The sequence below is a fragment of the Heterodontus francisci genome, unplaced genomic scaffold (assembly GCF_036365525.1).
Source record: "Heterodontus francisci isolate sHetFra1 unplaced genomic scaffold, sHetFra1.hap1 HAP1_SCAFFOLD_736, whole genome shotgun sequence".
Lineage (NCBI taxonomy): Eukaryota > Metazoa > Chordata > Chondrichthyes > Heterodontiformes > Heterodontidae > Heterodontus > Heterodontus francisci.
The window spans coordinates 246,511-274,260 of record NW_027142325.1 but is presented as its reverse complement, the minus strand read 5'-3'; the positions used below and the strand labels follow the sequence as shown (position 1 = coordinate 274,260).

Here is a 27,750-nt window from a genome sequence, read left to right as displayed (position 1 = left end):
GCTAAGAAAGAACCAGAAGCAGAAGTGAGATGAGGAGACAGTTATTTTACACAGCGAGTTGTTGTGATCTGGAATGCACTGCCTGAAAGGGCAGTGGAAGCGGATTCAATACTAATGTTAACTCTGTTTCTCACTCCACAGATGCTGCCTGATCTGTGACAAGAGGAGACATTTTTTACACAGTGAGTTCTGATCTGGAATGTTCTGCCTGATTCAATAGTAACTTTCAAAAGGGAATTGGATAAATATTTGAAAGGGAAGACTTTGCAGGGTTATGGGGAAAGAGCAGTTGAGTCGAACTAATTGGAACTCTCTTTCAAGGAGGTAGTACAGGCACAATTGGCCGAATGGCCTCCTTCTGTGCTGTATGATTCTATGAAATGTAGTAAAAGGCGATGCTAAGGAGGAGCCAAAGTACATACACAAAGAATTATTTATTGCACTGTTCACAATCATTGCAGCTCCATCATGTAACTTTGATCGACTGACAGTAAAAGCACAGATTCACTCTGAGATCAGTTATTAGATTAGATTAGATTAGAGCTACAGCACTGAAACAGGCCCTTCGGCCCACCGAGTCTGTGCCGAACATCAACCACCCATTTATACTAATCCTACACTAATCCCATATTCCTACCAAACATCCCCACCTGTCCCTATATTTCCCTACCACCTACCTACACTAGTGACAATTTATAACGGCCAATTTACCTACCAAACTGCAAGTCTTTTGGCTTGTGGGAGGAAACCGGAGCACCCGGAGAAAACCCACGCAGACACAGAGAGAACTTGCAAACTCCACACAGGCAGTACCCAGAATCGAACCCGGATCCCTGGAGCTGTGAGGCTGCAGTGCTAACCACTGCGCCACTGTGCCGCCCAGCTGACTGACCTCCAGCAGAATCTCCCGTCACAGCCGAGGAGCTAGAAACAGCAGCCAGTTCCCTGAGCAAAGCAGCTGGAATAATTGGGGTTTCAAACCTGTCCTACTCACAGTCACCTCTGCCCCATGAGCTCTCCCACTGTTTACACCATAAATAAAGCCTGGCCATTTAGACAGACTGATATTGAGAATGTTCACATTCAGATTCCATTCAGAGTAACGGGGTCATCTGGACTTTGTGTGATAGTGTAAAACGGCCAATCAGCAGCCTGCTTTATATCTCTCCCCATTTTTATTTCCATTCCAGCCAATGGCAGGGATTTAAATCGGGCTGTTGATTCGCTATCACCCATGTTACACTGTCCCACTAAGTCTAAATGATCATCACAGTGTGATGCAGAACCTTGCTGAATAGCTGATTAACAGGACGAATTTTGTACTCAGTACCCAGGATCACACAGTGAATGATGACCAAAGCAAGTCCAGTTTAAATTGCTGGATGAGATTCAGTGCAGGGCGAGTGGAACAGGTTTATATTGCGGTTTGAACATTCAGTTTCTCAGCCTCCTGCGATGGATCAGTCCTGCTCCTTTCTGGGGACAAAACAAGATTAAATAAAATGAGCCATATTAACAGTAAAATAAGAGCATTTTCAGAACCGCCATATACAACCTGCAGCTGTTTACATAGGATTCCCCATGTATTTAAAAACAGATTAGATTATCAGTGTTAAACACTGACACAATGGGTCTGATTGTTGTTCCTGTTTTCAGCAAGAACAACAACTTGCATTTATAAAGGGCGACGTTTGCTGACAACGCAACCATCAGGTGGCGCAGTACTAGCACATGCGAAAATGCAGCCTGTTCCACTGTAACATCAGTGTCTGCGACGTTCAGGCAGCTGCCAGGATTAATGATGGTTTATCTGTTTATCACAGATAAACAACTTCAACCCAAAGATCCACTCAAATATTGTCATGCTGCCACCGCCATCCCACCCCCAACAGTCTCCCCTCCCTCCTGCGCATGCGCCAGTTATTTAGTAGCTAGTCATCTTAATTCACCTAAAGTGAATTACTTTAGGAGCAGTGACTGTCATTTCATAAGCAAACATGACAGCAGACAATGGACATGTTTTGGTTGATACTCGGAGAACGTTGCACTGTTTAAACTTTCTCAGAAGGACAGCACCTCTGACAGTGCTGCACACCCTCCGTAATTCAGTGAGGTTTCAGTGCCATCCCGCTGTCCGCTCACTCACTTCCCGCTTCACCCCCCATCCTGCTCTCCGGCCGCTCACTCCCCGCTCCCCCCCCCCATCCCACTCTCCGGCTGCACACTCCCCACTTCCCCCCCCCCCACCCATCCTGCTCTCCGGCTGCTCACTCCCTGCTTCCCCCCCACACCGGATCAAGCTCTCCGGCCGCTCAATCCCTGCTTCGCCCCCACACCCGATCAAGCTCTCCGGCTGCTCACTCCCCGCTTCCCCCAAATCCTACTCTCCGGCCCCTCACTCCCCGCTTCCCCCCCATCCCACTCTCCAGCCGCTCACTTCCCGTTTCTACCCCCATCCCACTCTCCGGCCGCTCACTCCCCCTTCCCCCCCCCATTCCACTCTCCGGCCGCTGACTCCCCGCTTTCCCGCCCATCTCACTCTCTGGCCGCTCACTCCCCGTATCCCCCCCGCCATCTTACTCTCCGGCCGCTCACTCCCCGCTTCCCCCCCCATCCCACTCTCCGGCCGCTCACTCCCCGCTTCCACCCCCATCCCACTTTCCAGCCGCTCACTCCCCACTTCCCCCCCCATCCCACTCTCCGTCTGCTCACTCCCCGCTTCCCCCGGTTCCTACTCTCCGGTTGCTCACTTCCCGCTTACCCCACCATCCCTCCAGACACTAGCTCCAGGCCGCGCCGCTTCCATCCTCTCGGCCACTCACTCCTATATCGTTCCATCACCCCTCCAGGCCCACCTGGCTTCTCTGGGCAGTGCGGTGAGGAACGATCGAATGTGGGATCGAGTAGCCGAGAGGAAGGAAGCAGCGGGCCTTGGAGCTAGCATCTGGAGGGATGGGGGGGTGGGGAAAGTGGGGGGGGTGAGTGGCCAGAGAGCGGGATGGTGAGGGGAAAGCGGGTAATGAGCGGCGGAGAGCGGGATGGGCCGGGGAAAGCGGGGAGTGAGCGGCCGGAGAGTGGGATGGTGGGAGGAAGAGGGGACTGAGAAGCCGGAGAGCAGGATGGGGGAGGACGAAAGCGAGGTGTGAGCGGCCGGAGAGCAGGATGGTGGGCGGAAGAGGGGAGTGAGCAGCTGGAGAGCAGGATGGTGGGCGGAAGAGGGGAGTGAGCAGCTGGAGAGCAGGATGGTGGGCGGAAGAGGGGAGTGAGCAGCTGGAGAGCAGGATGGTGGGCGGAAGAGGGGAGTGAGCAGCTGGAGAGCAGGATGGTGGGCGGAAGAGGGGAGTGAGCAGCTGGAGAGCAGGATGGTGGGCGGAAGAGGGGAGTGAGCAGCTGGAGAGCAGGATGGTGGGCGGAAGAGGGGAGTGAGCAGCTGGAGAGCAGGATGGTGGGCGGAAGAGGGGAGTGAGCAGCTGGAGAGCAGGATGGTGGGCGGAAGAGGGGAGTGAGCAGCTGGAGAGCAGGATGGTGGGCGGAAGAGGGGAGTGAGCAGCTGGAGAGCAGGATGGTGGGCGGAAGAGGGGAGTGAGCAGCTGGAGAGCAGGATGGTGGGCGGAAGAGGGGAGTGAGCAGCTGGAGAGCAGGATGGTGGGCGGAAGAGGGGAGTGAGCAGCTGGAGAGCAGGATGGTGGGCGGAAGAGGGGAGTGAGCGGCCGGAGAGCAGGATGGTGGGCGGAAGAGGGGAGTGAGCAGCTGGAGAGCAGGATGGTGGGCGGAAGAGGGGAGTGAGCAGCTGGAGAGCAGGATGGTGGGCGGAAGAGGGGAGTGAGCAGCTGGAGAGCAGGATGGTGGGCGGAAGAGGGGAGTGAGCAGCTGGAGAGCAGGGTGGCTGGAAGCGAGGAGTGGGGAGTGAGTGGGCGAGGGGGGAGAATGTTTTCCTTCGCATGCACCAGTTAGTCCTGGCAAGACGTAGGCTGAGTATGTGCAGCATCTCAGCGCAGGCGACCGTTTGCACATGTTCACAGCTTGGAGCGCTCTGATTATGTCAGCAGACCGCTGCGATGTCAGGAGTCACTTTGTTTATATAGCAAGAACAAAAACTTGCATTTATATAGCACTTTTAACATGTGCTTCACAGGAACACAATCAGGCAAAATGGAACACCGAGTCACATGAGGAGATATGAGGACAGGTGACCAAAAACTGAGTCAAAGGGAACTGCAAATCATTTTCAACACTGTGATAACCATCATTCTCATCATCTGAACAGCAGCCAATCCCCAGAGTGTTTTATTCTTTTTCCGGGTCTTGAGGTGAGTGGTTGGTGTTTTCCAGAAAGCCTTGGGGAAAGACTGAGGTTGGAAAGTGAACAGGAATCTGACTGTCAATAACCCAGCACTGCAATCAAATTCAATTCAATCAGTTTTGCATCATAATATGCCCTGAGGGCTTAACCTTGCAGATTAAAATAGACAATAGTGAATACAGGTGGTCTGGGAGATTTAATCAGGTCCCCGATAGCTCAGCAAGTTCCTGCTGTGAGGAGCTGAATCGTACAGACCAGAAAGGGGCCAGTTTCCATCCCATGTCTGGGCTGAGTTAGCCAATCCCAGCTGGGCTGCAGTCGGGGCTCTCCAATTGGTCCAAGAGCTACTGGGATAGGGAAAGGAAACATTGCCCAGGGTTCCTGATCCTGCTGGGATCCAGCGACCTCTGCTGGACATGCACTGTGTGGTTGTTCATCGACCAGAATGGCTCAAGTGTTTGAATCACCACCAAAGCTCACCCATGAATCAAGCTTCAGGCATTTAAAGACAAGAGTCTCCCAGCAATATTACATACCTGGATTTATCCCTCAATAAAATAATCCACATCACTATAAGGGCGAGGAGTTTCACTCCAAGTGGAATGCACAATATCGCAATGGGGAAAGTCTCTGCAGCTGAACAGAAAGAGAAAGAAATCAAATTAGAGACAAGCAAAGGTGAGAGACCAACAATGCAGAGACAATTAATCAAAGTCTGTGGATAATTGTGAATCTCGATTGCAGGACAGAAATATCGTGATGGACCTCAATTAAGCGAAGAGTATGGACTGTGAATGAAAATGGCAATTGGAGTGTATGAATAATATAGTTCCTTACACTGACAGGGATTAATCCTGTAGAAATTCAATTCTGGGTACTGCCTGTGCGGAGTTTGCAAGTTCTCCCTGTGACCGTGTGGGCTTCCTCCGGGTGCTCCGGTTTCCTCCCACAGCCAAAGACTTGAGGGTTGATAGGTAAATTGGCCATTGTAAAATTGCCTCCAGTGTAGGTAGATGGTAGGAGAATTGAGGGAAGGTAGGGATGTGAGAGGGAATATGGGGTTAATGTAGGATAAGTATAAATGGGTGGTTGATGGTCGGTGCTGACTCGGTGGGCCGAAGGGCCTGTTTCGGTGCTGTATCTTTCTATGACTCTAATAAAAAAACTTACAGTGACAGGGATTAATACAGTAGTATTTACAGTGACAAGTTAATACTGTTGTATTTACAATGAAAAGGTTTAATACTGTCACCCTTCGAGCATAAAAAGATAGCATGCAGGTACAGCAAGCAGTTAGGAAGGCAAATGGCATGTTGGCCTTTATTGCAAGGGGATTGGAGTACAGGAATAATGAAGTCTTGCTATAATTGTACAGGGATTTGGTGAGACCACATCTGGAATACTGTGTGCATTTTTGGTCTCCACATTTAAAAAAGGATATACTTGCATTGGAGGGGTTGCAGCGAAGGTTCACTAAATTGGTCCCTGGGATGAGGGGGTTGTCCTATGATGAAAGGCTGTGTAAATTGGGACTACATTCTCTGGAGTTTCGAAAAATGTGAGGCATCTCATTGAAATGTACATGATTCTGAAAGTTCTGGATCGGGTAGACACTGAGAGATTGTTTCCGCCATGCGGGGAATCTAAAACAAGATGTTATAACCGAGGCAGGAGGAGTGCACTGTTAATTCAGTCCCACTTCTCCACAGGTCACAACATGTATTTAAATTTTCCCACTTACTGAAACAGCCAATCTATTTTACTCCAGAATAAAGCACACCAACCAGATATTTTTTAATAAACAACAAAATTATCCATTTATTATAAACTAAGTCTTAACCAATAATGAAGTAAACATATGCACGAATTGAAATATTAAAACCCTTTATTTTTATCCTCGCCCTCACACACTCACATAAACAACCGGTTAACCGGGAGAAAAAATGATTTTTGTTTACAACTGTTACAGTTGGAAGGAATAAAAAACTGAGACTGAAGAGAAGGTATGGAAGTCCTCTGTGTTGGCGAGGTGTCCCAAAGGCGAATAGGTGGCTGCCACTGGGAATCGTCCTAGAACAGTTCTTTCCAACAATGTTGATGAACAGTCTAGGTAGGTTTTCAAGAGATGCAGCTACGGAAGGCATTGCATAAGTCTTACATCAGATGTGCAGTAACAAAGGTTTCAATTCTTGCACATTCTATGCAAAGTTCTTTCAAAGATGCAAGGTTTCTGAAAACATTCAGGATTTCTTCAAATACAGGGAGGCAACAATACAACTTGATGCAGGAATTCTTTAAAGAGAGAGCTGTTTTCTTCTGGCAGGTCAGGAAGCAAATTTCTTTCTGTTCTTGGCCAAACAACCACTGGCCTTTCTTAAGAGTTCAAAATGAAACAAAAACTTTTCCAGAGGCAGGCTGTATGACAACCTGAAATCTTGGTTTGTCATTTCCTTGTAAACATCCTTTTCAGAGTCACAGCACAAACACCCTGCTGGGTTATTTGCAAACCGATGTTTTTCAGTAAAATTTGTTTAATGGTCAACCTTCTGTTGACCTTCCCATAAAAAAACATCCAAAGTTCAGCTTCTTGAAGATTCCAGCATCCATGGAATCCTTTTCAGTTTTTAAAATATAGATTCTCAAGTTATAACAAAAAATGGAAACCCTCGTAACAACAGGGGCACAGTCTCAGGATAAGGACTGTGTTACGATCAGGTGAGAAAGAGGTCTAGGATTCCCTTTCGGCCTTCACCTGGTATTACTGTAACAGGGTTTTATTTCAAATACACTGTGTTTTTAGCTCTCCCTTGGTGAACTCTTGTTCACAGCTTTCCAATTATAAGGCAATGAAACCAGCACAAACAGGTTTTCTTAGGTTTAAAGAAGAAAAGTGAAATTTTATTAAACTTAAACTCTAATTCAGTTAATGCCTATGGATGCACGACGCGCCCATGCTAGCATGCATACGTGGTATACACATGCAGATAGGGACAGAAAAGAGCAGAAGAAATAAAGCGTAAAAGCTTACAGCAATATCTGAAGAGTTTTTGTTACAGGTCTTCGAACTCACTGCAGAGTCCTTGCTTGTAAGCAGATCTTGCTTTTCATTGGGGCCCAGTATTCTTCTTAAACCTTGTTCACTGTAGGAGACTTTTCTCTCTTGGGGTTCATGTGTCTTCAATGGATTCAGAAGCTGGTGAGAAAGCGATGGGAGCAGGCAGACAGACAGACAGGAGGTCTTCTTCAGTCTGGGAGTAAACAGTTTTCTGCAGATTCTCAGTTCAAAACTGTACAAATCAGAAATAAATCGAGATGCCAACCAAGCAGGTTAGTCATGTGACTAACTGGTCTGACCACATCTGTTTGTGGATTGTATTGGAGCAGGGGATAGCTCCTTTGTTCCAAAAATATCTTTCCAGCCAGGGGCCTGGTAACCCATTGTCACAGGCCTTCTCTTCTTCCCAACAACAATTTGAAATTTAATGTCCGTGTGGTGAAATTAATGTGCCTCATTCTTGGCAGGTGGGGGGCCCAGTATGACAACTGAGATGAGAAATTACTTCACTCAAGGGGTTGTGAATCTTTGGAATTCTCTACCCCAGAGGGTTGCGGATGCTCCATCACTGAATATATTTAAGGCTGAGACTGAGGCTGGGCGGGAAAGTGGAATTGAAGCCCAAGATCAGCCATGATCATATTGAATGGCGGAGCAGGCTTGACGGGTCACATGGTCTATTCCTGCTGCTATTTCTTTTGTTCTTGTGAGCCTGCTCCGCCTTTCGATAAGATTATTCCTGATCTGGTTGTGATCCTAACTCCACTTTCCTGTCTGCCCCCCCCCATAACCCTTGACTCCCTTGTCTATCAAAAATCCATCTAACTCAGCTTTGAATAAACTCATTGACCCTGCCTCCACTGCTTTCTGGGGAACAGAATTCCACAGACTAATGACCGTTCGAGAAAAAGAAATTCTCCTCATCGCCATCTTAAAAGGGAGAGCTCTTATTCTTAAACTGTGTCCCCTAGTTCTCGTCTCCCCCACAAGAGAAAACACCCTCCCAGTATACACTCTATCACGTCCCCTCAGGAACCTATATGTTTCAGTAAGATCACCTCTCATTGTTCTAACCTCCAACAAGTCTCGGCCCAACCTGTTCAACCTTTCTTCATAAGATAAGCTCTCCATCCCCAGAATTAGTCGAGTGATCCGTCTCTGAACTGCTTCTAACACAATTATATCCTTTTCAAATAAGGAGACCAAAACTGCACACAGTTCTCCAGATGTGGTCTCACAAGGCCCTGTCCAGCTGCAGTAAAACTTACCCACTTTGACACACAATTTCCCTTGCAATAAACATCAATGTTCCATTTACCTTCCTAATCACTTGCTGTACCTGCATATTAACCTTTTGTGATTCATGTACCAGGACACCCAGATCCCTCTGTACCACCGGGTTCTGCAATCTCTCTCCATTTAAATAGTATACCGCTTTTCTAAGCTTCCTGTCAAAGTGGACAAGTTCACATTTTCCCACATTATACTCCATCTGCTAAATTTTTACCCACTCACTTAATCTATTTATATCCTTTTGTAAACTCTTTATGTCCTCTTGACAGCTTACTTCCTATCTTGGTGTCCTGGGCAAATTTAGCAACCATACATTTGGTCTCTTTTTATTTATATTTTATTTAGCGATACAGCACTGAAACAGGCCCTTTGGCCCACTGAGTCTGTCCCGACTAACCCTACAGTAATCCCATATTCCCTACCACCTGCCTACACTAGGAGCAATTTACAATGGCCAATTTACCTATCACCTGTGGGAGGAAACCGGAGCACCCGGCGAAAACCCACGCGGTCACAGGGAGAACTTGCAAACTCCACACAGGCAGTACCCAGAATCGAACCCGGGTCCCTGGAGCTGTGAAGTTGCGGTGCTAACCACTGTGCCGCCCCAATTCATTGACATAAATTTAAAATAGTTGAGGCACCCGCACTGAACCCTGTGGCACTCCACTTGTTACATCTTGTCAACCTGAAAAAGACCCATTTATCCCTACTCTCTGCTTCATGTTAACTAACTAGTCTTTTATTCATGCTAATATGTTACTTCCTACACCATGTGCTCTTATCTTGTGTAGTAACCTTTTATGTGACACCTTATCAAATACCTTTTGGAAGTCCAAATACACCACAACTACAGATTCCCCTTTATCCACCTCGCTTGTGAATTCCTCAAAGAACTTTAATAAATTAGTTAAACATGATTTCCCTTTTACAAAACCATGTTGAGTCTGTCAGATCCCATTATGATTTTCGAAGTATCCTTCTATAAACTCCTTAATAATGGATTCTAGCAATTTCCCTATGATATATGTTAGACGAACTGGCCTATAGTTTCCTGCTTCCTGTCTCCCTCCTTTCTTGAATGAAGATTTTACATTTGCTATTTTGCAATCCGCTCAGACCCTTCCAGAATCTATGAATTTTGGAAGATTATAAACAAAGCCTCTACTCTGTCTGCAGCCACTTCTTTTAAGACCCTAGGATGCAGACCATCTGATCCTGGGGAGTTGTCAACCTTTGGGCCTAATAGTTTTCCCAGCAGCTTTTCCCTGGTGATGGTGATTGTTTTAAATTTCTCCCTCCCTTTCACCTCCTGATTTTCAAGTATCTTTGGCAGGTTTTCTCAGTCTTCTGCAGTGAAAACAGATACAAAATACCTGTTCAACACCTCCGCTATTTCCTTGTTTACCATGATCAATTACCCAGACTCACACTCTAGAGAACCAATTCTAGCTTTAGTTACTTTTTTCTTATTTAAATACATGTAGAAACCCTTACAATCTGTTTTTATATCACCAGCTAGTTCTCTCTCAGACTGTCCAAGCTTCTGACACAGCACTAACCTTTGCAGATTTATACAGTGTTTCTTTCATTTGATACTATCCTCAACTTGCTTATTTAACCACGGATGATGCATGTTTCTCAAAGAATCATTCTTTCCACTGGAATAAATCTTTGCTGAGAGTTATTAAATATCTCCCTAAAAGTCTGCCACTGCATCTCTACTGTCCTACCTTTTAACCTAGTTTCCCAGTTCACTTTAGATAACTCTGCCTTCATAGGAACATAGGAGCAGGAGTAGGCCATTCAGCCCATCCAGCCTGCCCTGCCATTCAAGATGATCATGGCTGATCATCCACTTCAATGCATTTTTCCCACATTATCCCCATATCCCCTTATGTCATTGGTATTTAGAAATCTGTCAATCTCTGCTTTAAACACACTCAATGACTGAGCTTCCACAGCCCTCTGGGGTAGAGAATTCCAACGATTCACAACCCTCTGAGTAAAGAAATCTCTCCTCATTTCTGTCCTAAGTGGCTTCCCGCTTATTTTGAAATTGTGTTCCCTGGTTCGAGACTCCCCACCCAGGGGAAACATCATGGCTGCATCTACTCTGTCTATCCCTTTAAGTATTTTGTAGGTTTCAATTAGTTTTTTTCTATTCTTTCATGGGATGTGGGCGTCGCTGGCCACGCCAGCATTTATTGCTCATCCCTAATTGCCTTTGAGAAGGTGGTGGTGAGCTGCCTTCTTGAACCATTGCAGTCCAAGTGGGGTAGGTACACCCACAGTGCTGTTAGGGAGTTCCAGGATCTTGACCCAGTGACAGTGAATGAATGGCGATATAGTTCCAAGTCAGGATGGTGTGTGAATTGGAGGAGAACTTGCAGGTGGTTGTGTTCCCATGCATTTGCTGCCCTCGTCCTTCTAGTTGGTAGAGGTCATGGGTTTGGTAGTTGCTGCCTAAGGAGCCTTGGTGCATTGCTGCAGTGCATCTTGTAGATGGTACACACTGCTGACACTGTGCATCGGTGGTGGAGGGAGTGAATATTTGTAGATGGGCTGCCAATCAAGCGGGCTGCTTTATCCTGGATGGTGTCGAGCTTCTTCAGTGTTGTTGGAGCTGCACCCATCCAGGCAAGTGGAGAGTATTCCATCACAGTCCTGACTTGTGCCTTATAGATGGTGGATAGGCTTTGGGGAGTCAGGAGGTGAGTTACTCGCCGCAGGATTCCTAGCCTCTAACCTGCTCTTGTAGCCACAGTATGGCTACTTCAGTTCAGTTTCTGATCAATTGTAACCCCAGAATGTTGATAGTAAGGGATTCAGCAACAGTAATGCCATTGAATATCGAGGGGAGATGGTTAGATTCTTTCTTGTTGGAGATGGTCAATGCCTGGCACTTGTGTGAGATCACCTCTCATTCTTTGAAACTCTTCAGAATACAGGCCTAGTTTCCCCAATCTCTCTTCATAAGACAGTCCCTCCATCCCAGGAACTAGTCTGGTAAATCTTCGTTGCAATAATATCTTTCCTAAGGTAAGGGGACCAAAACTGCACATAGTATTCCAAGTGTGGTCTAACCAAGGTTCTATACAAAACTTCACTACTCCTGTAATCAAATCCTCTTGCAATAAAGGCTAACCTACCATTAGCCTTCTTAATAAAAGCAAAATACTGCGGATGCTGGAAATCTGAAATAAAAACAAGAAATGCTGGAACCACTCAGCAGGTCTGGCAGCATCTGTGGAAAGAGAAGCAGAGTTAACGTTTCGGGTCAGTGACCAGTTCCGATGAAGGGTCACTGACCTGAAACGTTAACTCTGCTTCTCTTTCCACAGATGCTGCCAGACCTGCTGAGTGGTTCCAGCATTTCTTGTTTTTATTAGCCTTCTTAATTGCTTGCTGAACCTGCATGTTGGCTTTCATTGACTTATTGACAAGGATACCCAGGTCCCTTTGCACATCTAATTGCTTTCTAATCACTTAACATTTAAGAAATACTCTGCACCTCTATTCCTCCTACCAAAGTGGATAACCTCACATTTTTCTCCACACAAGATCAGGGGGCAGGTTGTTCAACCTTGCCCGTCTAAGAGCGAAGTCCAAAGTACGGAAAGTCCTCATCAGAGAACTCCTCTTTGCTGACGATGCTGCTTTAACATCTCACACTGAAGAATGCCTGCAGAGTCTCATCGACAGGTTTGCGTCTGCCTGCAATGAATTTGGCCTAACCATCAGCCTCAAGAAAACGAACATCATGGGGCAGGATGTCAGAAATGCTCCATCCATCAATATTGGCGACCACGCTCTGGAAGTGGTTCAAGAGTTCACCTACCTAGGCTCAACTATCACCAGTAACCTGTCTCTAGATGCAGAAATCAACAAGCGCATGGGCAAGGCTTCCACTGCTATGTTCAGACTGGCCAAGAGAGTGTGGGAAAATGGCGCACTGACACGGAACACAAAAGTCCGAGTGTATCAGGCCTGTGTCCTCAGCACCTTGCTCTACGGCAGCGAGGCCTGGACAACGTATGCCAGCCAAGAGCGACGTCTCAATTCATTCCATCTTCGATGCCTTCGGAGAATACTTGGCATCAGGTGGTAGGACTATATCTCCAACACAGAAGTCCTTGAAGCGGCCAACATCCCCAGCTTATACACACTACTGAGTCAGCGGCGCTTGAGATGGCTTGGCCATGTGAGCCGCATGGAAGATGGCAGGATCCCCAAAGACACATTGTACAGCGAGCTCGCCACTGGTATCAGACCCACCGGCCGTCCATGTCTCCGTTATAAAGACGTCTGCAAACGCGACATGAAATCGTGTGACATTGATCACAAGTCGTGGGAGTCAGTTGCCAGCATTCGCCAGAGCTGGCGGGCAGCCATAAAGACAGGGCTAAATTGTGGCGAGTCGAAGAGACTTAGTAGTTGGCAGGAAAAAAGACAGAGGCGCAAGGGGAGAGCCAACTGTGCAACAGCCCCAACAAACAAATTTCTCTGCAGCACCTGTGGAAGAGCCTGTTACTCCAGAATTGGCCTTTATAGCCACTCCAGGCGCTGCTTCACAAACCACTGACCACCTCCAGGCGCGTATCCATTGTCTCTCGAGATAAGGAGGCCCAAAAGAATTCCATCTGCCACATTCTTGCCCACTCACTAAATCTGTTCAAATCCCCTTGAAACCACTTTGCATCTTCCTCACAACACACATTCCCACCTAGTTTTGTGTCATCCGTGAACTTGGAAATACTACATATGGTGCCCACATCCAAATCATTGATATATATTGTGAACAGCTGGGGCCCAAGCACTGATCCCTGCGGTACCCCACTAGTCACAGCCTGCCAATACGGGAATGACCCGTTTATTCCTACTGTCTGCTTTCTGCCTGTTAACCAATCCTTAATCCATGCCAGTAGATTACCTCCTATCCCATGTGCTTTAATTTTGCTAAACAACCTCCTGTGGGGGACTTTATCAAAAGCCTTCTGAAAATCCAGGTATACCACTCTGCTTTATCAATTCTGTTAGTAACATCCTCAAAAAACTTCAACAGGTTCATCAAACATGATTTCCCATTCATAAATCCATGTTGACTATGCTCAATCAGATCATTATTATCCAAGTGTCCATTTATCACATCCTTTAGAATAGATTCTAGCATTTTCCCAATGACCGATGTAAGGCTAACAGGTCTGTAATTCCCTGTTTTCTCTCCCTCCCTTCTTAAATAGTGGGATGACATTTGCAACCTTCCAATCTGCAGGAATTGCTCCAGAATCTATAGAATTTTGGAAGATGATCACCAATGCATCCACTATCTCCATAGCTACCTTTTTAAACACTCTGGGATGTAGAATATCAGGTCCTGGGGACTTATCAACCTTCAGCCCCATTAATTTCTCCAATACAACCTTCTTACTAATACTAATTTCCTTCAATTCCTCATTCCCCCTAACCCCTTGGATCTCTAATTCTGGGAAATTTCTTATATCTTCCTCAGTGAAGACAGACACAAAATAATTATTTAGCTTCTCTGCCATTTCTCTATTCCCCATTATAAATTGTCCTGACTCTGCCTGTAATGGACCCACATTTGTCTTTTTCCTTTTTACGTACCTGTAGAAGCTTTTACAGTCTGATTTTATATTTTTTGCTGGCATACTCTTGTATTTACCTTTATTTAGGTTTAAACACTAGTCTTAGGCCCACACATCTCCCCTTCAAACTGAATGTGAAATTCTCTCATGTTATAATCACTGTCACCTAGAGGCTCCTTTACCATGAAGTTAATGACCAATCCTGTCTGATTGCACATTACCAGGTCTAGAATAGCATGCTCCCTAGTTGGTTCCAGAACGTACTGCTCTGTGAAATTGTCCGAAATACACTCTGTGAACTCATTTTTCAAGCAACATTTGCCGATCTGATTCGTCCAATCTATATAGATTAAAATCACCCATGTGATTGCAGTACCTTTCTTACAGGCCCCATTTATTTCTTCCTGTATACTCTGTCATACAGTGTAGCAACTGTTCATTACGAATGCTGTGTGCATTCAGATACAGAGCCTTTAACTCTCTCTTTATACCATTTCTGCCATCTCTGGTCTTCTCTGCTGGTACACTCTTAAGCTTGTATGCCATGTTCCTTCCTGCCACACTCTGGTTATCATTACTTAATTCGCCACTCTGCTCTATTACCTTATCGTTTTCATTTGATTTACCACATCTCCTCTCACATGATCTCTTCCCCCCACTCTTTGGCCTACTTGTCTCGAGAGACAATGGGTAAGCGCCTGGAGGTGGTCAGTGGTTTGTGGAGCAGCGCCTGGAGTGGCTATAAAGGCCAATTCTAGAGTGACAGACTCTTCCACAGGCGCTGCAGATAAAATTGGTTGTCGGGGCTGTTACACAGTTGGCTCTCTCCTTGCGCTTCTGTTCTTTTTCCGGCCAACTGCTCAGTATCTTCGACTCGCCACGCTTTACCCCGCCTTTATGGCTGCCCGCCAGCTCTGGCGATCACTGGCAACTGACTCCCACGACTTGTGAATAATGTCACAGGACGTCATGTCGCGTTTGCAGACGTCTTTAAAGCGGAGACATGGACGGCTGGTGGGTCTGATACCAGTGACGAGCTCGCTGTACAATGTGTCCTTTGGGATCCTGCCATCTTCCATGCGGCTCACATGGCCAAGCCATCTCAAGTACCGCTGACTCAGTAGTGTGTACAAGCTGGGGATGTTGGCCGCCTCGAACACTTCTGTGTTGGAGATACGGTCCTGCCACCTGATGCCAAGGATTCTCCGGAGGCAGTGAAGATGGAATGAATTGAGACGTCGCTCTTGGCTGACATACTTTGTCCAGGCCTCGCTGCTGTAGAGCAAGGTACTGACGACACAGGCTTGATACACTCGGACTTTTGTGTTCCGTGTCAGTGCGCCATTTTCCCACACTCTCTTGGCCAGTCTGGACATAGCAGTGGAAGCCTTTCCCATGCGCTTGTTGATTTCTGCATCCAGAGACAGGTTACTGGTGATAGTTGAGCCCAGCTAGGTGAACTCTTGAACCACTTCCAGAGCATGGTCACTGATATTGATGGATGGAGCATTTCTGACGTCCTGTCCCATGATGTTCGTTTTCTTGAGGCTGATGGTTAGGCCAAATTCATTGCAGGCAGCCGCAAACCTGTCAATGAAACTCTGCAGGCACTCTTCCGTGTGAGATGTTAAAGCAGCATCGTCAGCAAAGAGGAGTTCCCTGATGAGGACTTTCTGTACTTTGGTCTTCGCTCTTAGACGGGCAAGGTTGAACAACCTGCCATCTGATCTTGCGTGGAGGAAAATTCCTTCTTCTGAAGACTTGAACACATGAGAGAGCAGCAGGGAGAAGAAGATCTCAAACAGTGTGGGTGCGAGAACACAGCCCTGTTTCACGCCACTCAGGATAGGAAAGGGGTCTGATGAGGCGCCGCTATGCTGAATTGTGCCTTTCATATTGTCATGGAATGAGGTGATGATATTTAGTAGCTTTGGTGGACATCCGATCTTTTCTAGTAGTCTGAAGAGACCACGTCTGCTGATGAGGTCAAAGGCTTTGGTGAGATCAATGAAAGCAACGTAGAGGGGCATCTGTTGTTCACGGCATTTCTCCTGTATCTGACGAAGGGAGAACAGCATGTCAGTGGTGGATCTCTCTGCTCGAAAACCACACTGTGCCTCAGGGTAGACACGCTCAGCCAGCTTCTGGAGCCTGTTTAAAGCAACTCGAGCGAAGACTTTACCCACTATGCTGAGCAGGGAGATTTCACAGTAGTTGTTGCATTCACCGCGGTCACCTTTGTTCTTACAGAGGTTGATGATATTGGCATCGCACATGTCATGTGGTACTGCTCCCTCATCCCAGCACAGGCAAAGCAGTTTGTACAGTGCTGAAAGTATAGCAGTCTTGGCACTCTTGATTATTTCAGGGGTAATGCCGTCCTTCCCAGGGGCTTTTCCGTTGGCTAAAGGATCAATGGCATCACTGAGTTCCGATTTTGATGGCTGTACATCCAGCTCATCCATGACTGGCAGAGACTGGGCTGCATTGAGGATGGTCTCAGTGACAACATTTTCCCTGGAGGTACAGCTCTCGGTAGTGCTCAACCCAGCGGTCAATTTGCTTGCCTTGGTCAGTGATTGTGTCCCCTGATTTAGATTTGAGGGGGGGCGATCTTCTTGATGGTTGGCCCAAAAGCTCTCTTAATGCCATCAAACATTCCTCTGATGTTTCCGGTGTCAGAGGCCAGCTGAATATGACTGCATAGGTGTTGCCAGTAGTCATTTGTGCAGCGCCTGACTGTTCTTTGTGCAGTGCTTCTGGCTGCTTTAAGTGCTACGGATGTTAACTCACTGGGGGCTTTCTTGTCGTTCAGCAGTGCAATGCACTTAGCGGCTATGACAGGTTCCAGCTCTTCAAAGTGAGATTGAAACCAGTCTGCATTCTGCTTCACACGTTTGCCATAGGTGGTCATTGCTGAGTCATAGATGGTGTCTCTGATGTGGGCCCACTTGGTCTCTGCATCCCCTGAGGGAGTGTTTTGAAGGGCTTTTTCAAGTGAATTTAGAAACTTATGTAACAGCTGTGGATAAGAAATTCTGCTCGTGTTGATGCGCGGGCGGCCCTACTGCTTGGAGTGATGCAGCTTTTTTGGTTTGAGTCTAACTTTGCTGCACACCAGGGAGTGGTCGGTGTCGCAGTCCGCACTGTGGAAGCTGCGTGTGATTTGAACGCTGTTTAGAGAGGCTCGCCTTGTGACGATGAGGTCCAGCTGGTGCCAACGACGTGATCTTGGGTGCCTCCAAGAAACCTGGTGACAGGGTTTAGTGTGAAAGAACAAGTTGGTGATGCAGAGGTTATGATAGGTACACAACTCAAGCAGTCTCTGTCCATTCTCATTCATCCTTCCTTTTAGTGTAAAAGCCCTCTCTACTGCCCTAGTTATATGACTCAACAGAACACTGGTCCCAACATGGTTCAGATGAAGACCGTGCCAACGGTACAGCTCCCACATTCCCCAGTACAGGTGCCAGTGCCCCATAAATCAAAACCCAGTTCTCCCTCATCACTCTTTGAGCGATGCATTTAACTATCTAATCTTATTTACCCTCCGCTAATATGCTCGTGGCTCAGGTAATACCCCAGAGGTTATTTCCTTTGTGGTCCTGCTTTTTAATTTAGCTTCTAGCTGCTCATACTCGCTTTGCAGAACCTTTTTCCTGGTTCTATAAATACGTTGTTGGTACCCATGGGGATGATGACAACTGGATCCTCCCCCTCCCACTGCAAGTTCCTCTCCAGCCCTGAGCCGATGTCCCGATCCCTGGCACCGGACAGATAGAGAGAAACTATTTCCTCTGGTGGGAGAGTCCAGAACAAGGGGCCATAACCTTCAAATTAGAGCTAGGCTGTTTGGGGTGATGTCAGGAAGGACTTCTTCACACAAAGGATAATGGAAATCTGAAACTCTCCCTGGAAAAGCTATTGATGCTGGGAATGTATTGAAAATTTCAACACTGAGATTGATAGATTTTGTTCGACAAGGGTAGGAAGGGTTCCAGAAACAAGTTCATTAAATGGAGTTAAGATGCAGGTCAGCCAGGAAGTCAGTGAATGACAGAACTTTGTTTTTGAAGTGTAGTCACTGTTTTAATGCAGGATACACAGCAGATAATTTGCACACAGCAAGATCCCATAAACAGCAATGAGATAATTATCAGACTATGGTTTGATGATGTTGGTTCAGAGATAAATATTGACCAGGACATTAGGTCAACTCCCATACTCTTCCAGAGAAGGCCTTACTTTAATATCTCTTCTCATACACAGTACCTTAAACAGTGTCACATTCCATCAGTATTGCATTGGAGTGTCTTGAACCCACAACCGACTGACGCAGAGGTGAGAGTGATAACCACTGAGCCACAGCTGATGAGTGTTTTATATTACACTGCTCACCCTCTTGTACAACCCCTATACACTGGAGAATGTGGGAATGGTTTCTTACCATGTACAACCTGCAGCTGTGTCTCAGTCTGGATCAGATGTTGATAATTGTCCAATGATGTGTATTCCACCAGACACAGGTAAGTGTGATTGTCATTCACACTCAGCTGGTTTATCCTGGTTGAGGCGTTTCCCTCCTTTGGATTCCCGATGAGCTCGTACCGATTTCCACCATTTGCAGTTGTCCAAGATCCATTTGATTGGTTTCTAAATGTGACTATGTGTTGGTAGGGCTCCTTCTTCATCCATGTAACAGTGGACAGGGTGCGGTAACTCCTGGGTGTGAACATACAGGGCAATGTAACTGAAGCTCCCTCGGTCCCAGTCACCACTGAGACATTTCCACTAGCAGCTGAGGAAAGGACAGACATTAGAATGGATCAGTGTCTTCACAGATCACAGAATTGTTACACTGCAGAAGGAGACCATTCAGCCCAACATGTCTGCACCGGCTCACCGAAAGAGCAATTCACTTCCTGCTATTCCCCCCGCCTTCTCCCCAAAACCCTGCACATTCTTCCTTTATTTCAATCTAATTCCCTTTTAAATGTTTCAATTGAACCTCCCTCCACCACACAGTGAGGCAGCAAAATCCAGGTCTTGATGAGAACTTTAATTTATTTCAGTTCTGAGCTCTCCCTGTGGTCCAGTAGGTAGAGGCATTGCCCAGTGTAGTACTCAGCCAGTGGAGATCCCAGGGATTGTGGGCTCAGGGGGCCGGGTAGCAGAACAGATTGAAAGATGGTGACAAAACAGGAAACAGAGGGTAAGAGGTCAGGGACGTTTCTCAGACTAGCAGAAAGTGGGAAGTGGTTTGACTTGTACTGAATGGTTTTGTTAATACAACCCAATGCCCTGTTTGTTTTGTCAATGGCTTCACTGCATTGGTTGTGAATTTTGAGTGATGTGTGTACATTAACAGTCTCGATCCTTTTCTCTCTCAGCCACTTTCTGTATTATTCCCTGTAAATGTTCAGTGAATTCCGTGTTGATCCTACCTACCCGCATCACACTGCATTTGTCTCGGTTAAATATCATTTCCCATTGGTCCCAGAAATGCCCAGAAGATTCAATCGACGTGCGGGGCAACATCGGAGGAAGGTTAAAGTGCAGCTAATGGCACCTCAGCCAGTGCAGCACTCCCTCGGTACTGCCCTGAAGTGTGAGCTGAGCAGCAATGACCCAATTGACATCGTCTCCCTGTGATCCACCCGCCAATTCTCCACTGAGAATATATGAAGTGGTGGAACAGGTCCAATCAGCTTTGAGCTGGACACTGCAGGCCTACAGCACTGAGACTGAGATGGACATGCTGCACTTACCCAATGTCCAAACTGAAATAGCTCATTATCCTAAAATATTATTACTGATCTCACCCAGATGGCCTTCCTTACAGCACAAGCCTGGTCAATGAGTGGCAATGGACTATTTGACTGTGGAGAGCATCACATGCTGGCCCATTGTCTTATTCAATGTCCAATAAGACACCTTCCAGCAGGAGTGTCTGGAGAGTGATCAGGAGCAGGAATCCCGGGCAATATTCCCCTTTCAAAGCCCGGGATTGCTGAGAGTTTATTTACCCATGTGGTTCAGGACCAGACCAGGTGGAGTCTTTAGCCATTGAGCTATCGGGGCAGCTGCAGCCCCTGAACATTGTTCCTCACCTTCCACTCTCAGACTCGTTAGTTTCAGTACATTAATATTTCCAATATTGAGCTCCACACGACACCGATAATAACCGCTGTCCGCCCGGATCAGCCGCTCCATCATTATTGAGACATCTTTGTTACTGAAGTTCCCCACGAATCTGAATCGATTCCCGCCGTCCTGCTGTTTCACATTCTCACACAGCTCACTCTGTGAATGGCCTGGACCAGAATATGTACACTTAAAAATAACATTGTAATCCCATGAATCGCGGTTGTACCATGTCACAGAGCCGGTGACCGTCTGATCAGGGTGTGGGTGGGTGAAAGTACACGGCAAGACAGCGGACCCTCCTTCCTCAACACTCACATCATCCGCAGTGCTCATTGTCCAACCATTAGCAGAAACCTCTGTGGAGAGAGAGAGAGAGCGAGAATATTAAAACAGCACAGGGACAGAGAATACTGTTTCAAAATCAAACTGTGAGACAATATACTGATTGTGATCTAGTGACAGCAGATATAACATCATATGGTCAGATTGGGATGGTTTATACACAGACATCAGACACGAGTGAGTTACAGGCTAGAATATAACAGAGGGGTTTGGGTAGTTTATACATAGAATAATGGATAAATAACAGTGAGTTACAGGCTGGAATATAACAGAGGGATTTGGGTAATTTATAGAATAATGGATAAATAACAGTGAGTTACAGGCCGGAATATAACAGAGGGATTTGGGTAGTTTATAGAATAATGGATAAATAACGGTGAGTTACAGGCCGGAATATAACAGAGGGATTTGGGTAATTTATAGAATAATGGATAAATAACGGTGAGTTACAGGCTGGAATATAACAGAGGGATTTGGGTAATTTATAGAATAATGGATAAATAACGGTGAGTTACAGGCTGGAATATAACAGAGGGATTTGGGTAATTTATAGAATAATGGATAAATAACAGTGAGTTACAGGCCGGAATATAACAGAGGGATTTGGGTAGTTTATAGAATAATGGATAAATAACGGTGAGTTACAGGCCGGAATATAACAGAGGGATTTGGGTAATTTATAGAATAATGGATAAATAACGGTGAGTTACAGGCCGGAATATAACAGAGGGATTTGGGTAATTTATAGAATAATGGATAAATAACAGTGAGTTACAGGCTGTAATATAACAGAGGGATTTGGGTAATTTATAGAATAATGGATAAATAACAGTGAGTTACAGGCTGGAATATAACAGAGGGATTTGGGTAGTTTATAGAATAATGGATAAATAACAGTGAGTTACAGGCTGGAATATAACAGAGGGATTTGGGTAATTTATAGAATAATGGATAAATAACAGTGAGTTACAGGCTGTAATATAACAGAGGGATTTGGGTAGTTTATAGAATAATGGATAAATAACAGTGAGTTACAGGCTGGAATATAACAGAGGGATTTGGGTAGTTTATAGAATAATGGATAAATAACAGTGAGTTACAGGCTGGAATATAACAGAGGGATTTGGGTAGTTTATAGAATAATGGATAAATAACAGTGAGTTACAGGCTGGAATATAACAGAGGGATTTGGGTAGTTTATAGAATAATGGATAAATAACAGTGAGTTACAGGCTGGAATATAACAGAGGGATTTGGGTAATTTATAGAATAATGGATAAATAACAGTGAGTTACAGGCTGGAATATAACAGAGGGATTTGGGTAGTTTATACATAGAATAATGGATAAATAACAGTGAGTTACAGGCTGGAATATAACAGAGGGATTTGGGTAGTTTATAGAATAATGGATAAATAACGGTGAGTTACAGGCTGGAATATAACAGAGGGATTTGGGTAATTTATAGAATAATGGATAAATAACAGTGAGTTACAGGCTGGAATATAACAGAGGGATTTGGGTAATTTATAGAATAATGGATAAATAACAGTGAGTTACAGGCTGGAATATAACAGAGGGATTTGGGTAGTTTATAGAATAATGGATAAATAACGGTGAGTTACAGGCCGGAATATAACAGAGGGATTTGGGTAATTTATAGAATAATGGATAAATAACAGTGAGTTACAGGCTGTAATATAACAGAGGGATTTGGGTAGTTTATAGAATAATGGATAAATAACGGTGAGTTACAGGCCGGAATATAACAGAGGGATTTGGGTAGTTTATAGAATAATGGATAAATAACAGTGAGTTACAGGCTGGAATATAACAGAGGGATTTGGGTAGTTTATAGAATAATGGATAAATAACGGTGAGTTACAGGCCGGAATATAACAGAGGGATTTGGGTAATTTATAGAATAATGGATAAATAACAGTGAGTTACAGGCTGGAATATAACAGAGGGATTTGGGTAGTTTATAGAATAATGGATAAATAACGGTGAGTTACAGGCCGGAATATAACAGAGGGATTTGGGTAATTTATAGAATAATGGATAAATAACAGTGAGTTACAGGCCGGAATATAACAGAGGGATTTGGGTAGTTTATAGAATAATGGATAAATAACAGTGAGTTACAGGCCGGAATATAACAGAGGGATTTGGGTAGTTTATAGAATAATGGATAAATAACGGTGAGTTACAGGCCGGAATATAACAGAGGGATTTGGGTAATTTATAGAATAATGGATAAATAACGGTGAGTTACAGGCCGGAATATAACAGAGGGATTTGGGTAATTTATAGAATAATGGATAAATAACAGTGAGTTACAGGCCGGAATATAACAGAGGGATTTGGGTAGTTTATAGAATAATGGATAAATAACAGTGAGTTACAGGCCGGAATATAACAGAGGGATTTGGGTAGTTTATAGAATAATGGATAAATAACAGTGAGTTACAGGCTGGAATATAACAGAGGGATTTGGGTAGTTTATAGAATAATGGATAAATAACAGTGAGTTACAGGCCGGAATATAACAGAGGGATTTGGGTAGTTTATAGAATAATGGATAAATAACGGTGAGTTACAGGCCGGAATATAACAGAGGGATTTGGGTAATTTATAGAATAATGGATAAATAACAGTGAGTTACAGGCCGGAATATAACAGAGGGATTTGGGTAGTTTATAGAATAATGGATAAATAACGGTGAGTTACAGGCCGGAATATAACAGAGGGATTTGGGTAATTTATAGAATAATGGATAAATAACGGTGAGTTACAGGCCGGAATATAACAGAGGGATTTGGGTAATTTATAGAATAATGGATAAATAACAGTGAGTTACAGGCTGTAATATAACAGAGGGATTTGGGTAATTTATAGAATAATGGATAAATAACGGTGAGTTACAGGCTGGAATATAACAGAGGGATTTGGGTAATTTATAGAATAATGGATAAATAACAGTGAGTTACAGGCTGGAATATAACAGAGGGATTTGGGTAGTTTATAGAATAATGGATAAATAACAGTGAGTTACAGGCTGGAATATAACAGAGGGATTTGGGTAATTTATAGAATAATGGATAAATAACAGTGAGTTACAGGCTGTAATATAACAGAGGGATTTGGGTAGTTTATAGAATAATGGATAAATAACGGTGAGTTACAGGCCGGAATATAACAGAGGGATTTGGGTAATTTATAGAATAATGGATAAATAACGGTGAGTTACAGGCCGGAATATAACAGAGGGATTTGGGTAATTTATAGAATAATGGATAAATAACAGTGAGTTACAGGCTGTAATATAACAGAGGGATTTGGGTAATTTATAGAATAATGGATAAATAACGGTGAGTTACAGGCTGGAATATAACAGAGGGATTTGGGTAATTTATAGAATAATGGATAAATAACAGTGAGTTACAGGCTGGAATATAACAGAGGGATTTGGGTAGTTTATAGAATAATGGATAAATAACAGTGAGTTACAGGCTGGAATATAACAGAGGGATTTGGGTAATTTATAGAATAATGGATAAATAACAGTGAGTTACAGGCTGGAATATAACAGAGGGATTTGGGTAATTTATAGAATAATGGATAAATAACAGTGAGTTACAGGCTGGAATATAACAGAGGGATTTGGGTAGTTTATAGAATAATGGATAAATAACAGTGAGTTACAGGCTGGAATATAACAGAGGGATTTGGGTAATTTATAGAATAATGGATAAATAACAGTGAGTTACAGGCTGTAATATAACAGAGGGATTTGGGTAGTTTATAGAATAATGGATAAATAACAGTGAGTTACAGGCTGGAATATAACAGAGGGATTTGGGTAGTTTATAGAATAATGGATAAATAACAGTGAGTTAGAGGCTGGAATATAACAGAGGGATTTGGGTAGTTTATAGAATAATGGATAAATAACAGTGAGTTACAGGCTGGAATATAACAGAGGGATTTGGGTAGTTTATAGAATAATGGATAAATAACAGTGAGTTACAGGCTGGAATATAACAGAGGGATTTGGGTAATTTATAGAATAATGGATAAATAACAGTGAGTTACAGGCTGGAATATAACAGAGGGATTTGGGTAGTTTATAGAATAATGGATAAATAACAGTGAGTTACAGGCTGGAATATAACAGAGGGATTTGGGTAGTTTATAGAATAATGGATAAATAACGGTGAGTTACAGGCTGGAATATAACAGAGGGATTTGGGTAATTTATAGAATAATGGATAAATAACGGTGAGTTACAGGCTGGAATATAACAGAGGGATTTGGGTAATTTATAGAATAATGGATAAATAACGGTGAGTTACAGGCCGGAATATAACAGAGGGATTTGGGTAATTTATAGAATAATGGATAAATAACAGTGAGTTACAGGCTGGAATATAACAGAGGGATTTGGGTAATTTATAGAATAATGGATAAATAACAGTGAGTTACAGGCTGGAATATAACAGAGGGATTTGGGTAATTTATAGAATAATGGATAAATAACAGTGAGTTACAGGCTGGAATATAACAGAGGGATTTGGGTAATTTATAGAATAATGGATAAATAACGGTGAGTTACAGGCTGGAATATAACAGAGGGATTTGGGTAATTTATAGAATAATGGATAAATAACAGTGAGTTACAGGCTGGAATATAACAGAGGGATTTGGGTAGTTTATAGAATAATGGATAAATAACAGAGTTACAGGCCGGAATATAACAGAGGGATTTGGGTAATTTATAGAATAATGGATAAATAACGGTGAGTTACAGGCTGGAATATAACAGAGGGATTTGGGTAATTTATAGAATAATGGATAAATAACAGTGAGTTACAGGCCGGAATATAACAGAGGGATTTGGGTAATTTATAGAATAATGGATAAATAACGGTGAGTTACAGGCTGGAATATAACAGAGGGATTTGGGTAATTTATAGAATAATGGATAAATAACGGTGAGTTACAGGCCGGAATATAACAGAGGGATTTGGGTAATTTATAGAATAATGGATAAATAACGGTGAGTTACAGGCTGGAATATAACAGAGGGGTTTGGGTAATTTATAGAATAATGGATAAATAACGGTGAGTTACAGGCTGGAATATAACAGAGGGATTTGGGTAGTTTATAGAATAATGGATAAATAACAGTGAGTTACAGGCTGGAATATAACAGAGGGATTTGGGTAGTTTATACATAGAATAATGGATAAATAACAGTGAGTTACAGGCTGGAATATAACAGAGGGGTTTGGGTAGTTTATACATAGAATAATGGATAAATAACAGTGAGTTACAGGCTGGAATATAACAGAGGGGTTTGGGTAGTTTATACATAGAATAATGGATAAATAACAGTGAGTTACAGGCTGGAATATAACAGAGGGGTTTGGGTAGTTTATACATAGAATAATGGATAAATAACAGTGAGTTACAGGCTGGAATATAACAGAGGGGTTTGGGTAGTTTATACATAGAATAATGGATAAATAACAGTGAGTTACAGGCTGGAATATAACAGAGGGGTTTGGGTAGTTTATACATAGAATAATGGATAAATAACAGTGAGTTACAGGCTGGAATATAACAGAGGGGTTTGGGTAGTTTATACATAGAATAATGGATAAATAACAGTGAGTTACAGGCTGGAATATAACAGAGGGGTTTGGGTAGTTTATACATAGAATAATGGATAAATAACAGTGAGTTACAGGCTGGAATATAACAGAGGGGTTTGGGTAGTTTATACATAGAATAATGGATAAATAACAGTGAGTTACAGGCTGGAATATAACAGAGGGGTTTGGGTAGTTTATACATAGAATAATGGATAAATAACAGTGAGTTACAGGCTGGAATATAACAGAGGGATTTGGGTAGTTTATACATAGAATAATGGATAAATAACGGTGAGTTACAGGCTGGAATATAACAGAGGGATTTGGGTAGTTTATACATAGAATAATGGATAAATAACAGTGAGTTACAGGCTGGAATATAACAGAGGGATTTGGGTAGTTTATACATAGAATAATGGATAAATAACAGTGAGTTACAGGCTGGAATATAACAGAGGGGTTTGGGTAGTTTATACATAGAATAATGGATAAATAACAGTGAGTTACAGGCTGGAATATAACAGAGGGGTTTGGGTAGTTTATACATAGAATAATGGATAAATAACAGTGAGTTACAGGCCGGAATATAACAGAGGGATTTGGGTAATTTATAGAATAATGGATAAATAACAGTGAGTTACAGGCTGGAATATAACAGAGGGGTTTGGGTAGTTTATACATAGAATAATGGATAAATAACAGTGAGTTACAGGCCGGAATATAACAGAGGGATTTGGGTAATTTATAGAATAATGGATAAATAACGGTGAGTTACAGGCTGGAATATAACAGAGGGGTTTGGGTAGTTTATACATAGAATAATGGATAAATAACAGTGAGTTACAGGCTGGAATATAACAGAGGGATTTGGGTAGTTTATACATAGAATAATGGATAAATAACAGTGAGTTACAGGCCGGAATATAACAGAGGGATTTGGGTAATTTATAGAATAATGGATAAATAACGGTGAGTTACAGGCTGGAATATAACAGAGGGGTTTGGGTAGTTTATACATTAAATAATGGATAAATAACAGTGAGTTACAGGCTGGAATATAACAGAGGGATTTGGGTAGTTTATACATAGAATAATGGATAAATAACAGTGAGTTACAGGCTGGAATATAACAGAGGGGTTTGGGTAGTTTATACATTAAATAATGGATAAATAACAGTGAGTTACAGGCTGGAATATAACAGAGGGATTTGGGTAGTTTATACATAGAATAATGGATAAATAACAGTGAGTTACAGGCTGGAATATAACAGAGGGGTTTGGGTAGTTTATACATTAAATAATGGATAAATAACAGTGAGTTACAGGCTGGAATATAACAGAGGGG

General features: G+C 43.6%; 1 protein-coding gene across 1 annotated transcript in view; it reads right to left on the bottom strand.

Annotated features, from left to right (window-relative positions):
• Window positions 1–424: 424 nt before the first annotated feature.
• The window catches only part of LOC137367031 (sialic acid-binding Ig-like lectin 15), a 58,802-nt gene continuing 31,476 nt past the window's right edge, over window positions 425–27,750 (bottom strand). The window contains exons 2-5 of the mRNA XM_068028527.1: window positions 20,371–20,763; window positions 18,708–19,058; window positions 4,840–4,939; window positions 425–1,476 (exon numbers count right to left, since the gene is read on the bottom strand). Of these exons, the coding sequence (XP_067884628.1) occupies window positions 1,461–1,476; window positions 4,840–4,939; window positions 18,708–19,058; window positions 20,371–20,763 (860 nt within the window). The 3' untranslated portion in view covers window positions 425–1,460. The remainder of the gene's footprint in view (window positions 1,477–4,839; window positions 4,940–18,707; window positions 19,059–20,370; window positions 20,764–27,750) is intronic.